Raw genomic sequence first — 14,576 nt, 5'->3', positions numbered from 1 at the left:
AAGCTGGCACAACAATTGCAAATATACCTGCACCACTTTATCCCCAGTAACTAGAGTAACCACATTGATTGTATATTGGCAGTCCAATAAAAAGTAATTCAACATCACAGAATAATGATCTGAATTCTGGTTTTCCCCAACTTAAATCTCCAGTTCTACACAACAGCTGTTTATCAGTTTATTTGTAAGTGATCTTGTAGGGCAACCTGGTCTTCAGGAAATCTGTGTACACGCAGAATTCTCAATTTCAATTGGATTTCTTTTGTGCCCTGGCGCGTGTTGCATATTCAGATCATACAGATTTCCAGAGTTGGAGCTTTACTACAAAGAATTGTTGCTAATGACTGGGGGAGTCTTTTGCATCTAAAAACTTGAGCAAGGTGTACCTTTGGACATTTTAGTCAGTTTTGTTCCTCATCCACATCTGCAGTGTTGATTGAGGGGTCTGCAGAAGAACCATTACTTGTACTAGTATTCAGAGATACGTTGACAAAGATAAAACTGTGAGTGCCTTAAAGACACAATGATCATTAGAAAGTTCTAATGTATTTTTGCCACCGGACGTGAACAGGGTTAAAACAGGTAGTGCCCTACAAAATAACTGTATTGCTCATACTCAGTAAAATCGTCATACTCATTATGGAAAGTAGTTTAGTTTATACTTGTTGTTCAGCATACCTCCAGGACCTTAATTGTTGGTCTAACATACCAAAGACAGGGTTTGATTCTGTAACTCCTGGCTTAGAGGTAAGAGTACTGTTTATTGAAGCACCTGCTCACAACTTTATAAAATAGTTGACTTGTTTCAAATGCATAGCTTTCCTTTCCTGTCAATGCACCTCACAGTTTCCAAAGGTAATGTAAATGGTGATGTATCCCTCTTTGTGTGCTGTGATTGAAGTATGGAGGCGGGGGTCTTGTTCACTCCCCTTCGTGCAGAATCCAACCCCAAGGAGTTCATGAGCTGAATTGCACCACCCGACAAAACATCTCCAGTAATCCACAGTAGAGGTTTTTATGGCACTGTAAGTAAAAGGCTTGTAAATGTAAGTAGGCATGTATTGCTGCTTCTTGTGTGGTAATAAAACAAACAGATGGATCTGATTTTAGAGATCCTTTGGTAAATATCATTATGTAAGGTATTTATTCCAAAGTACGGTAGTTCAAAGGTGGTCTAATAATTAAAATGGTGGTATTTCCTTTATGTAGTGTAAGCAGCTGTCCGTGGTTTGCAGGTTATAGGGCGCTGATGGAAAACAACCCAAAGTGGGTAAAGTGTAGGTTAATTGGCAGCAATGGAAAGGCTTAGCAAGCAAAACGCTGTGGCTTATCCTGAAATCTGCTGAAGTGCATTCTCGCTTATCCTGAAATCTGCTGAAGTGCATTCTCGCTTATCCTGAAATCTGCTGAAGTGCATTCTCGCTTATCCTGAAATCTGCTGAAGTGCATTCTCGCTTATCCTGAAATCTGCTGAAGTGCATTCTCGCTTATCCTGAAATCTGCTGAAGTGCATTCTCGCTTATCCTGAAATCTGCTGAAGTGCATTCTCGCTTATCCTGAAATCTGCTGAAGTGCATTCTCATGGGACATTGTTGCAGTGTTGCAGTTGGTGGCTTTGTCTTGGAGACTTGTTAATGGTGACTTATTAAAAACGGTCACAGCAGAAAACATTGGATAAGATTTGCTACACTAGAGGTAGTTTTGCTGTTTAATACAATGTACAGTCAATTTCATAAACAAAGTTTGACAACAGCATTGTAAACCCATGTATAACATGTCTATATTTAGACACTTATAATTATAAATTACCTTAAAATAATTGTTTAAAAAATGTGTTTCTGTAAATTGTTTTATCAATTCTCTGGTTTGGGTCTTGGTAGTAACACTGTTCAATAATAATAGTAATTCAAAACCCTGCTCTTGAAATCCCTGACACTGTACCAGCTATAATGTGATTACTTTGTCAGACAAGTATGTCAATTTACAGAAGACAGGTTTACACTTGCTACTTTGTAACAAGTGCAATCTTACTTTTCCCAGAGTGTGTTATTCTTATTAGATAATTAAAAGTCCAGAATGATCTGCACACTGCTGTTTGAAGAGTGGCAATAAAAAACTACTACAAAATCTAAATTATGCGAATCTTTTATTAGAACAGGCAAAAATGTGATATGGTGCAAAAAGTGCTCTGTGCCAGCGTTTCAGTCGCATGACCATCCTCAGTGCTAGCGAATTGAGAACACCTGAGTATTTAAGGTCTTAGTTCAATTAAAGATAAATATCAGAGGACAGGTGTTCACTTGAAGACAGAACAACATGTACACAGTAATTCATACTATGTAATATATTATTAAATACTATTATAAAATGTAATTATAGGACGATTTACAGAAAAATAGCAAATACAACAAAATCAGTTAAATACATCATATTACTGATTTATTGAATTAAGGTCTATTGAGTAGACTATATCAATTAATGTAGACCTACTAGAGCCAAAATAATAAAGATGAACACTGGTGTTAACATTAAAAAAACAAAATGTAAATACTATATAGACAAACATTAGCAGTCATACCAACAAGTCTGCAAGTCAACAAGTATAATATAATAAATGAATTATCAAAAAAAAAAAAAAAGTTCAGTTCAGTATTTATTTGATAACGGGGTTTCCCCCTCCGCCCCTGTCTTATTTTGTGTTTTTATTATGATTTGGTTGTTGTAAATATGAGGGGAAAGCCGTGCGTTTTGTTTTGTTGTTTTGCAGCGTGGATGGGAAGCCCCATCCACATAAAAAACCCGTGCAGAAGGTGGCCATCTCCCAAATTAAGCGATTAATGTGTTGCTAATCGGGAGATGGTCACCTGTAAAAACCCTGCAGTTTTCCCTGCTCCTGGTGGGTGTTCGGAAGTGGAGAACGGGAGAGCGAGAGGAGAGAGAAAAAATTAAAAGCAAAACTGAAACTTAAAGAATCCGTGAAGCCCAGTGCCCAGTCGACCTGAAGTGTTATGTTAGTGGTCGTGATTTTTGTTTAAATCTTTTTATTTTTCAGCTCTGAGCAGTGTTTATTTTTGTTTAAATATTTCAATTATTTTTGGTGTATTTAATAAACGGCGCACGCCGCGCCTTTGAACTGCAGTTACCTTTTGTTGTTCGTCCTTCTTCTGGTCTGACGTCCCCGCCTAGCCATTTCCTGCCACAATGATGTAAAAAATGCGGAAGCAATAAAACAAGAAAAATATTAATTATGTATTATAGGTAACATGATCATCCTTCATTAATGCTTTCTGGCTATACTGTCTTGAGATAGAAGATCCATTTTGCTTCACATTGAAGTAGTTTTTTATTTAAGTCACCACCTCTACGAGACTGAAATAATCTTTGTATACCACAAAATTAAGTCCGAAATGGAATGATTTACCTCCGCAAAATGTATGGCCAGTGACGCTTATGTTCATACGCACCCGTAGTTGTTTTTTGTTTTACCAATATATTGTAAGTTACAAGGGCAGGAAATTAAATAAACTACAAAATCAGATGTGCAGGTAATAACTTGTGCAATCTTTTTTAGTTACGTGACTTGTCAAGGTTTTAGTTTTAATAGCATTGTCACAAGCTGCACGTTTCCAACATGGAAAGAATCCATTTATGACTGTACCCCAGTTTTTTTTTTTTTTTTTTTTTTGCTGCATCTTTAAAATAATCGGCTAACAAGAATGCCCCGCATATTTCTACCTCCTTTATGTGTAAAAATGGGCATAGATTGAAATATTTTGCCAATACTGCCTGTCTGCTCTTCTAGGCACGGCTGCTTTGTACAAGCTTTATTTGCTGGTAGTTCTACTAATTGCATGTTTGTATACTTAGTTGAACTGCATTATTTCAGTAGGTTTATGTTCAGGTTAATACTGGTATTGGTGACTTTTTTTTTTTTTTTTTTTTTAAGACTTAGTGACTGGCTGTTCATTTCATCTTTAGACTGAGAATAAAATTTAAAAAAGAAAATACTGTACAATGGGAAATGTTGGCGGGGAATTTATTTTGGCTTTATTGGCGTTTTTGATTGGATCACCAATAATTCCTCCACCAATCAGAGTGTGGCATACAGTGAGTGATCCCAGCCTCTGACAGCGCAGGTTCAAGAAGCGCTGTGTAAGCTAAAGAATGTGTCAGATGTCAAAGTGAATATAAGAATATGAGAATGGCAGTGTGATGAAGCCAGTTTGCTTGAAAAAATTAAAAACAGACCGGACATTTACATCAATGGATTTAGAAAGTCTGGAATTTATGATGTGATCAGGAACTCCGACGCATTGTAAACTGCGCCTGCTACTGTGGTACCTGTAGTACGAGTGTTTTATTATTATTATTATTATTATTATTATTATTATTATTATTATTATTATTTATGTTAAGCAGTTTTGTGTTATTTTTTTTTTTACAAGGGCTTAATTAAGTACTGTGACAGCCAAAATAGTTTAGTTTATTCCAGACTTGTTAGAAAGTGAATGTAACAAAAGCAAATTTGCTTTGGGTTGTTATTCTCGATTTGTTGTAGATACTACTATTAAGACACCAACCGTGCAGGTATCGCAATGTCCCTAAACAGTATGTTAAAATAAATTAGTTCTGCACCGTATAAAAATGAGTTGATTTAAAGCGTTTTTGTTTCAGCTTTATTTTCACACGTGGCAATACTGTCCTACAATTACTAAATGATTCTGTGAACACTCCACAGTGTTATATGTTAGTGAACCAGAGCTGCGTTTTAAAACTGAGAGTTCGCAAATGGCCATCATTAAAGTGCACTGCAGCTACTAATTATTTCCAATTACTGATATCTTAAAATTAAGGTCTATATAAGGGTAATGCTGTAACGCATTTTTAGAATTCCTTATTTGTTCTTATCCAAGTTGCTGCAGTGACATTGTAGATATTATAACGAGTTCCTGTAATTGAGATCATGTTTTAGAAGAAATACAAAACTGTGGCATTTTTCTTTGTGAACGTGCTAGAGTGAAAAACGGTAATTTATAAACCGTCAAAATCTACCAAGGTAGCAAATCCGCCGAATTTAATACCAGCCAAAATTTCCCGTTATAGGGTATATTAGCGAGATGCAGAATTTCATTGCTTTACTTGCATGACAGCACATGAAAACCGTAATGTTATCAGGGAATAATTGCACTCTGACCCAGACAGAACTCAGTTTACATGTCTCAGGCACTTTAAAAACCTGATGAACATTAAAAAAAAAAAAAAAAAAAAAATATGAAAACAAATTTGAGAGACCTTTCAAGCAGTTCTTGGTTGTTTGCTGATTGTTCTTGAAGAACAGCAACAATAACAGTTTTTATGCTTCAATCACACACAGGGATCTGGCTGCAAGGAACTGCCTGGTTGGCGAGAATAACTTGCTGAAGATCAGCGACTTTGGAATGTCTCGGCAAGAGGATGATGGGATTTATTCATCATCCGGCTTGAAACAGATTCCCATCAAATGGACTGCGCCAGAGGCCCTAAATTACGGTAAAGGAAGGTCTTTGTTTCATTTGAGAGAGCTGTTATAGGTTATACAAACAATAGCTCTTACCCTTTCTTGAAGTCATCTGTTTTTTGTCAGTTGCAAATCCTGTAGAGTTTCTCATAATATTATGAGAATAATCTGTATTACTCTGCAAAAAGCTGGTAGTGGTATTCCTAGCCTCAATCCATGTGTATTTGTTTGTTGCTGAAATGTTATGTTTTGGGATGGTAGACAGAGCCAGGAATGAGAGACTCGGAAATAAGGAGCTGCACTTTAAGCGTGTATGCGCACGTTTATTACACACAAATGAAAGAAAAAGGCTCAAGGGCCAAAATAAAAGGTTTAAACAAAACACCAAACAAACATGTACCCTGAGGCTGGGCAGTAGCCTTCACTTAAGGTTACAAACAGTTACACTCACCAAAGTCCCGCCAACACACAAAGGATTTCTCCTCCTTTTATACAGGTGGCCTTTCTCCAATTAGCACTCAGTTACCTAATTGGAGAATGACCAGACCAGTGATTGCTAGCTGGGACAGATTTAACCCATCCCTGCCAACCTTACATTCCCCCTTCCTCCACACACCGTTCACAGCAGCAGCTTCTGCCCTTTTCAAATACCTATTTTATTCCTCAGGCTCACAAGTTTTCTTTTTTTATTTTATTTATTTTTTATAAAACTGCAGTAGGCTCAGGCAGCCAAAAAGACAACACAAGTGTGCTCTGCATCACGATGGAAATGTCATCCTGCAAATCCTCCTGTCAGCACCTGCTTTGTTGTATGTGAACTGCGGCAAAAAACTGAAATTATCGTGCCTGGTGGAAGCGCTGGTGTAGCAGGCTCTTTTTAGGAGCTGCAGGCAGTAGCATTCCGAAAACCTCTTTGGGAGTGTGTCAAATAGATTAATGCAACCTACTTTTTACTGTGAGGCAATAAATGTTCTAGCAGATATTAACAATATCTATCTGTGACATCTTCATGTACAGCTAGCTGGAAATACCAGACATACACATTTATTTAAAACAATTTAACAACAAAATATATTGTACCATTTAATTAAATAAATACTTAAACTCAGAGTAAGTAGGCACATGACAGTTGCTGTTACGTCCATAGGATTTATTTTCTTATGCAGAAATAAATGGGGAATCACTATAATATGGATTCAGTTTAGCAATCTTCAGAGTAACAGAATTGGGGAGGGCAATGATACTAAGGTGAATGAGAGGTAAGAAAGTATAATTTGAAAGTCTTAAATATCACTCATTTAAGCTCATTCCGTTGTAACCCTTACCCTTTCATTCCTCTTTTTTGTATGTGTCTTGCTAAAGCAATAGTGAAGAAGATTATCCGAGCTCCAGACACGAACAATGAGCAAATAACATTGAAGCACCTGGGGGGTTTTCTACTGTGTTCAGTGTTTTTCTTCCCTAAGACAAACCATTGAAAGAAAAAGAAAGCTGTTTTTGAAAAGCCTTCAGTTTCTTTTGTTATAAAAAGCTAAGGTGTTTTTAAGGTCTGTAGACAACCAAGGCCATTTGAGACTGGCAGAATTGTAGAAGTTACATAATAAAAAAGCAATGCATTTCATTGCTTCCTGCAGTTAGTGTCGCAATGACTTGTACTGTGTGTATTTATATATATATATATATATATATATATATATATATATATATATATATATATATATATATATATATATATATAGATAGATAGATAGATAGATAGATAGATATAGATAGATATATAGATAGATAGATAGATAGATAGATAGATAGATAGATATAAACTTTCTCTGAGAACATTGTCAGTGATGATCTTGGTTATCCTGAAAGCTAATTGAATACAGCTGTTGGAGCCTGCTTCCATTCACAGTTTGCCAAGCAAAATGACGTGGGTGCTGTTTAAATTCATCCCCTGCCAGCATGCTTGTTTCCTTGAAGCAGGGCAAATTTTCAAAGACGGCACTTAAGGGCAACACAAATATCTTTCCCCTGGTTATGTAACTTTGAAACAGGATCAGCTGTATTGCATAATTTAAATTAATGGCTGCTGTGTTTTCACACTTTGCCACATTACAATGTTATGGTCTAACTGTTTGAGAGTAGGCATGCCAGTGTTTATAATGCATTAAATATTTAAATCACCCCACAGAAATGCGGTATCCTGTAGGATTGTGCCTGTTTTAAGATGTGAATACCTATAATATAGAAAGTGATTTAGAATATTTTAATACAGTGCTCCCTCGATATTTCAGAAGTCAATCATACACAAATTTTGCTTAGGCCATGTTGACAGTACTGTATACGTGCCCTTCATAAGATACAACTCTGAACCTGTGCAGTTCCCTTGTTTATTTAGTTTTTTGTCTCTTAGGGAGATACAGTTCAGAAAGTGACGTGTGGAGTTATGGCATTCTTCTCTGGGAGACGTTCAGTTTAGGAGTTTGTCCCTACCCCGGAATGACAAACCAGCAAGCCAGGGAGCAAGTTGAAAAAGGTACTGTGCACTTGACTGGGTCTGATTTTTATGCCCTTTCTCTTTCTTTGAGATGTTCATACCAAGTTTCTTTGTTTGTTTGTTTACTACATATTGTGGGAAATTGTCAGATTCACCAGCCCCCTGGAGAATGTTTCCGAAATTCGCAAAACAGACTTGATCTTAGATGCGAGATTACAGCAATAGCCACTGGTGTGCTGCTGCTGCAGTGGAGGATGTGTTTGCAACTGACAGGTTGTTTGTACCTTTTGTTGAAACTGGAGCACTGTAGCAAGGAGGGAAGCCAAACAGAGCTGCCAAGTTCAAGCAACTATGGGACAGGATCTTGGCCTTTTTGATAAAAACAAAACCATATTATCTAACTTTTCTACTTCAAATGTTTCAACAATCCTGAAGTTTTCTTTCTTTTCTGTTTAGGTTACAGAATGACTTGTCCACAGAAGTGTCCAGAGGAGGTCTACAAAACAATGCAGAAATGCTGGGAATACAAGCCTGAAAACCGTCCCAAGTTTGTTGACATACAAAAGGAACTTGCATCATTAAAAAAGAAATAACATTATAGATAGAGGAAGGAACATACAGACTTTTTCTTATTTTATATATAAATCTATAACTTGGCAAACAGAGATACACTGATTGTTTGCCTCATCATCAATACCATCATACTGCATTAACACCTTTAAAATAATTTGTAATGTTAGTATCCAGTTGCTAGTGTCATAGTGCCTTTTGCCTATAACTATTTGAGGACATAAAAAGCAAACAAACACAAAAAAAAAAACCTGCCTAAACACAGCTGCCAAATATTCTGCCATCGCTAAAGTCAGAGGTGCCATTTGTGTTCTGTTTATTTGGTGGGGTGTATTTCATGCATGGGGAATTAAAACTGAGGTAATCCTTTGATAATTGTTATTTTATTGTCTAATTTATTTATAACGTTGGCCCAGATGTTTATGGGAAGTGATAAGCGAGTCCTTATGGAATTCAGTCCTAGTTAGCACCTTTTACAGGCTAGGTAATTTCTTGATCACAGAACCAATGCCAGGAAATACCACCCTCATACAAGGGCACAAAATATATCCTGTTGTCTGTAACTGTGATTAACTAGCTTTTTGTTACTGTAGTTATCAAGTGTTTGTTGAATCATCTTGTTTTTTTTAAATGTATATTATCGCCAGTATTTACCAAAGCCCAGCATCTGCATATCATTTCATACAAATGAACTACCTGTACAGTATGTGAAACACATTTTTTTTAATACTTTATTTTTAAAAACATGGTCTTTTACAAGGTGCATTTTTAGGTTTTGAAATACATGTTCATACATTTTCTACAAAACAAAATAAAAATCATTTGACAGGCAGACATTTTTTTTTTGGTTTTTATATTACCGTATATAGTCATGTGTCATGTAGTAGCCTTAGCTCTTCTTTACCATAACACCAAACATCCAACACACATTTCAGCAGTATTATAGAAACAGTAGACTTTGTTAAAGTGTTGATGCAAGGCATTTGATGTTGTAAGGCGTGCGTTTACGGAGAGCTGTTTTATTGAACACCGTTGTCACTGGTAATTCACAGCAGTGGTCTGTTCTACAGTTTAAATATAATTAAACATGTGGAATACATTAGCCTCGTGCATTTTAGATATAAAGAGGATAAGCAATAACACTGTGTTATGTAATTATTAACATTATGCTGTTATTTTATAAGCAAAATATTAACTATAGTTAGCAATAGCTGTGTCAAGCATTTGGCTGTGCAACAGTTTAGTCATTTTTTGTTTTTGTCTCTTAGTTAAAATCCTGCCACTTCAAAAAGTAGAAAGCAGTTTTAGAAATAAATTGATGTCAGGGACCAAAGCTGCTGCTGTATGTTCATGTAAAAGAGTTTGTTTTTATATAACACGTTGCAAGTACCTTTGAGCCAGTTACCTGCAATATCTGGATGTGGATAGCTGGGCTAGGATATATTTCCAAATATGTAAATACTTCTTAGAAAACAAAGTTGAAACCTTTACAATCAAAAACTTTAACTGGTGTTGAGATTGAGAAGTGTCTGTGACTTTGTTTAGCAGCAAAATGCCGGACAGGACTGACCTGGGTGATTCACCCCACACAAGGTGAAGTAAAGAACAATAAAACATCATTTTAAAGTCCTGTATTCAATGCTGCACTGCATGTACTTGCAGCATGCTGTGTTTTTTGGTTTTAGTATTTTGTACATTTAGTTGTGTAAATAACATTAGATGTGTGATATTTAACTTTTTGTTTTGCACACTAGGTTTTTTTTTTTTAAAGGCATTGAGATATAGTTATATTAATACATTTTAAAAGGAATTTCTGTGCACATGTAATGTCCTGATTGTTGCGACGCTGCAGTTGTAGGAAATCAATAGAAGCCAATCCGTGTTTTATAGAACTATATATAAGTCTAAACTACATTAATTTGGTGAATTGTAGTTTAAGTCAATTATCAAAAAAAAAAAAAAAATGAACACAAGTGATTAATATGCTCCTGCTGATGATTGATTATTGCACTAAGATCATGATTTTGATATAGCTTAGTGTAGGGTGTAACGATTCATTGTGTATCAATGCATCATGAGGCTCTCTTTACATGATATATCATATCGTAATAGAAGTATGTATCATTTGTATCATGATCCAAGACCAAAAGCACAACACCGCTCATTCTAGATCATCAAATGGCTCTTGAATGAAGAATATGTGTGTTTTATAGTTGGTATGGATACATACTCTCCCTGTCCCATTTAATTTGTATCTTTTAACTAAGTATTCCATCATTAAATTACCATTTGATCTTCTTACGCATCGTACAAGTAGCCAATCAGGACAACCATATATATTGTGATACATGTCGTACCACAGCCTGCATATCACGATATGCTTAAAAAGCGTTGACTTAGAACGTCTAACCTGACCAGTAAGGAAAAGAAAAAATCATCACGTAACATTTGCCAACTATTTTAACAGTACTGAGCTTATTGTTCATTTCATTTGTTTACACAAAAGTTTAGCTGGTTTGTAGCTGTTTGTTTGTTTGTTTGTTTCTCACTGGCACGTAACTTGTGAAGAATTATGTCTTTTCCAGTCCTCATCTGTATTAGTGAAATAACAATAGATGGATGTATACATGCCTGGTGCTTTTTAAAATGTTTATTCTGTGGACATGATGACTTTAAAGATAAGTGGGACACTTGGTATCTGCATTAAAATAAAAAAAAATGTCATTAGGCACATTATACAGTATTTTCAAAGTGTTCAAATTATAATAATTAAAAAAAAAAAACAGCTGTAAGAAAACAGAATTGAGGGGGGGTGGGGGGGGAAGCTATGTGCATCACTCCAGTAAAATGGACAAGGCGAGAAGGATGATTCCTTGCTAAAAGCAATGTAAGCACATAATGCTTTTGTGCCCCGAGGAGTAGCCTATAATTTGTGGCATTGTTGAAGCTTCGATCTGTTACGTATGCCTGTACCAGCTAGTAGGTTTTGAGCACATTTTGACTCAAGTTATTTGTAACACTGGAAACATGGATCTCCCCACTCCCTTATGGTGTATACAAGGTAAATAGTGTGAGCCTTTTAGTGCTTTGCCCCTAAATACTTTAGGTAGAATTGTCCATTACTTGTAAATTGTTTAACGTAATTCTTTTTTATTATTATTATTTATTTGTACTGATATTTTAAAACTAGTAATTTTACACACAAAACCCCAAGCTACAATTTTCTGTGTATAATTGTATATTTTTCATGTTTGCTCATAATGATGCCTATAATTGACCAATCACAGTTAACATGTCTTTTAAGGTTCATGTTTGTACTGTATTCTTGCAATAAAAACACATTTGTAGTCTTTCTGTGGTCTGTATTTGATTATTTAGTATTGCATTTTGTGCTAAGAAAAAAAAGTTTTTTGCACATGCACGCAATAAATTAACAATATTAGTACATTTTTTAAATCTATATAATGTTATTTATCTAATTTGAAAAAAAAAATAGACTAAATGTGGTTGCATTTACACTGTAGAAATTTGACTTAGTTTTGTTTTGAGAATACAAGCTGGAATAGTGAAGTTAAATATATTATCTTTAGTGGTTTTGGTATCTGTGGCAAAGTGGTTAACTGTGTGCAGGTGATTAATAATCGGACCAACAACGATAATCCAGGTACAATTATGATTAAATTTTTTATATCCAAAGGCCTGATGGCAAACAACAGTAATTAATAACAATGTTAATGAAGCAATACATTGACCTGTATTGCTTATTTGTATTCCGTGGGTTTGCACTGAAATAATAAGTCCCATTTCAGTTCACCCACAGGTAACACATACACAAACACCAGTCCACAGTGCATGCTGTAGTGCTCGTGGTGAATACCGTTCTTTAGTGAAAACAAAGTGCAGTGATGTTGATTCGAGTTTAGTGCTGGCCTTTGGCGACAGCTCTGGATCGTGTTAGCTGTCTAAATAAAAACATTCACGTTTTCACAACACAGGTTCTCCTTTTGGTCATGCAATTTTAACCATTCAGAAAGGAACAGATCACATTAATATGACCCTGTAAATACCGTCAACCATGACCCCTTGGTTAATGACTGCACCCGCTCCTTCTAGGTCAGTGATTTAGTGTGCCCCCTTTCTAGATGGCCGACTTCCACCTAACCCTGGGACTGAACTGTCGGGCCATCCAGTCTATGGTACTCTGTTCCCTTTACACAGCAACCTCGCAGGGAGGGAGGGAGATCTAACACCAAGAGTCATTCAATCTCTGTCACAGTATCATATCTTTTTATGGTTCTGGGACACATAGCTGATATTTTTCAATTTGAACATGTGAGTACATCAACTAGTATTTGTAGAACAAGTTGGCATTCACTCAAATGAGAACCAATGTTGGCAAACATTGATTCATGAACATTTTATTTTTGTTTTCTTCCTAATTGAATTTTATATTGAAAGAGAAATGCATTTTTAAAGGTATCTTTCAATTTTGCAGCAGGACCCCTAAAGAGCCAGTATCATAGTTTAAATTTCATAGTGTACATGCATTCTTTTTCAGTTTTCATGTTGTGTTTTGCCATTCTCTAATTTTTCCATTTCAGAGACCCACCTCCTTCAGGGTTCAGAAACAAATCTTTTGTTTATCTTCAATTAAAAATACAATAATGAAATTACAGCCATAAAAAGAAGCGATCATAGGTGTAATATACTGATTTTTTTTACTAGAAAAAGAAAAGTGAAAGTAAAATACACGCTTTCATTGGTGGGAGACGCAATAACAAGGGCGCTGTGTTTACATGTGTTTCTCATTACTGATTTAGAAATAAAAAGAATGACTGTTTCAACACACACTTTGGGTTTAATTATTTCAATAAGCATCTGCCGCCACATTTAAGGTCCTTTCACACTGGCACTTCTACCTGGGTCACAATCCTGCGTAGTGTGAAACCAAGTACCTGGGTTGTACCCAGGTTCACCCGGGTCGCAGCGACCCACCTCAGGATGTGGGTCGACACCCTTTGACCCGGTGTTATGTCAAATCTCATTTGTAGTCCGTGCACATGCAAATTAATTTGTGCATGCCTAGTTTATGTTTTGCGCCATCTTGTAATCTTGTCTGCTAATTTCAATGGTTTTGCAGTGGAATTTAAGGATGGAATATAATTTGCAATGGGACTCAGTTGTGCTGGAGATAGTATTTGGCACCTAAATTGCCAAATACTGTCACTGCCAAATAGTCTCCATTGAAAAGTAAAGAGTCACCATTCTGCCCCACTACAGTAGTAAATGCACGAATTATCAGTACAGTGTTCTCCAATCTTCCAAAGCAAAGAATATAAAACAAATTGCAAATCCAGTTACTACAGTTATACAATATATTGCACATTGTTACTTTATTATTAAAATTGTGCTGGACTGACAAAATACCTTCCGCAAGGAACATTTCTGTTTGTTCTGTTTAGCCATATTTTGTTGATTGAGACACACCATTAGCCAGATTGCAGCAGGGATGAAGAAACATTTGCTCTATCAACACTTGGGCCGACGGTTCAATCCAGAGAAGCTTGGGTGGTAGTGTCCGTAACAGGCTGCTTCCAGGGCATTGATTCGTGCATTGTATATTTGCTTCTGTCACTCAAATCGACCCTGCTTTATCAAAAGCAGTGTAAAATCGAATAGCCGACCTGCATGACACCAGCCTCAGCCTGGATAGGTTCCGACCCAAGTAGATGCAAACTGCTCAGTAAAACATCAAACAGGTAGCAAGCTGATGTAAAAATATAAGTTTGACTTGCCAACCAACAGTTAAAATAAAGAGACTAGTGTACCAAACTTACTAACACAAGAACTTTTATTAGCTGTCAACTGACATCTGGTAGGATGTAGGCAAGTAGCATGCTACAACAATTTGTGGGGCTGGGAAGGAGGTGAAAAATTGACTCAAGTGCTATAGCCTGCAACTGTCTCGCTATACTCCACAAATTGTCTCTAATTTTTGGCTGACGTGAAATAATGTGA

At 36.2% G+C, this 14,576-nt stretch overlaps 1 protein-coding gene across 3 annotated transcripts in view; it reads left to right on the top strand.

Moving 5' to 3' along the window:
* LOC121315963 (tyrosine-protein kinase Fer-like) overlaps positions 1–11,908 on the top strand; it is a 103,347-nt gene extending 91,439 nt beyond the window's left edge. For all 3 annotated transcript variants that reach the window (XM_041250614.1, XM_041250606.1, XM_041250624.1), the window contains 3 exons: positions 5,375–5,529; positions 7,905–8,027; positions 8,445–11,908. In XM_041250614.1, the coding sequence (XP_041106548.1) occupies positions 5,375–5,529; positions 7,905–8,027; positions 8,445–8,581 (415 nt within the window). In that variant the 3' untranslated portion in view covers positions 8,582–11,908. The remainder of the gene's footprint in view (positions 1–5,374; positions 5,530–7,904; positions 8,028–8,444) is intronic.
* Positions 11,909–14,576: the final 2,668 nt, after the last annotated feature.

This window comes from Polyodon spathula, chromosome 1, assembly GCF_017654505.1.
Source record: "Polyodon spathula isolate WHYD16114869_AA chromosome 1, ASM1765450v1, whole genome shotgun sequence".
Taxonomy (NCBI): Eukaryota; Metazoa; Chordata; class Actinopteri; order Acipenseriformes; family Polyodontidae; genus Polyodon; species Polyodon spathula.
This window is presented reverse-complemented; position numbering and strand designations above follow the sequence as displayed.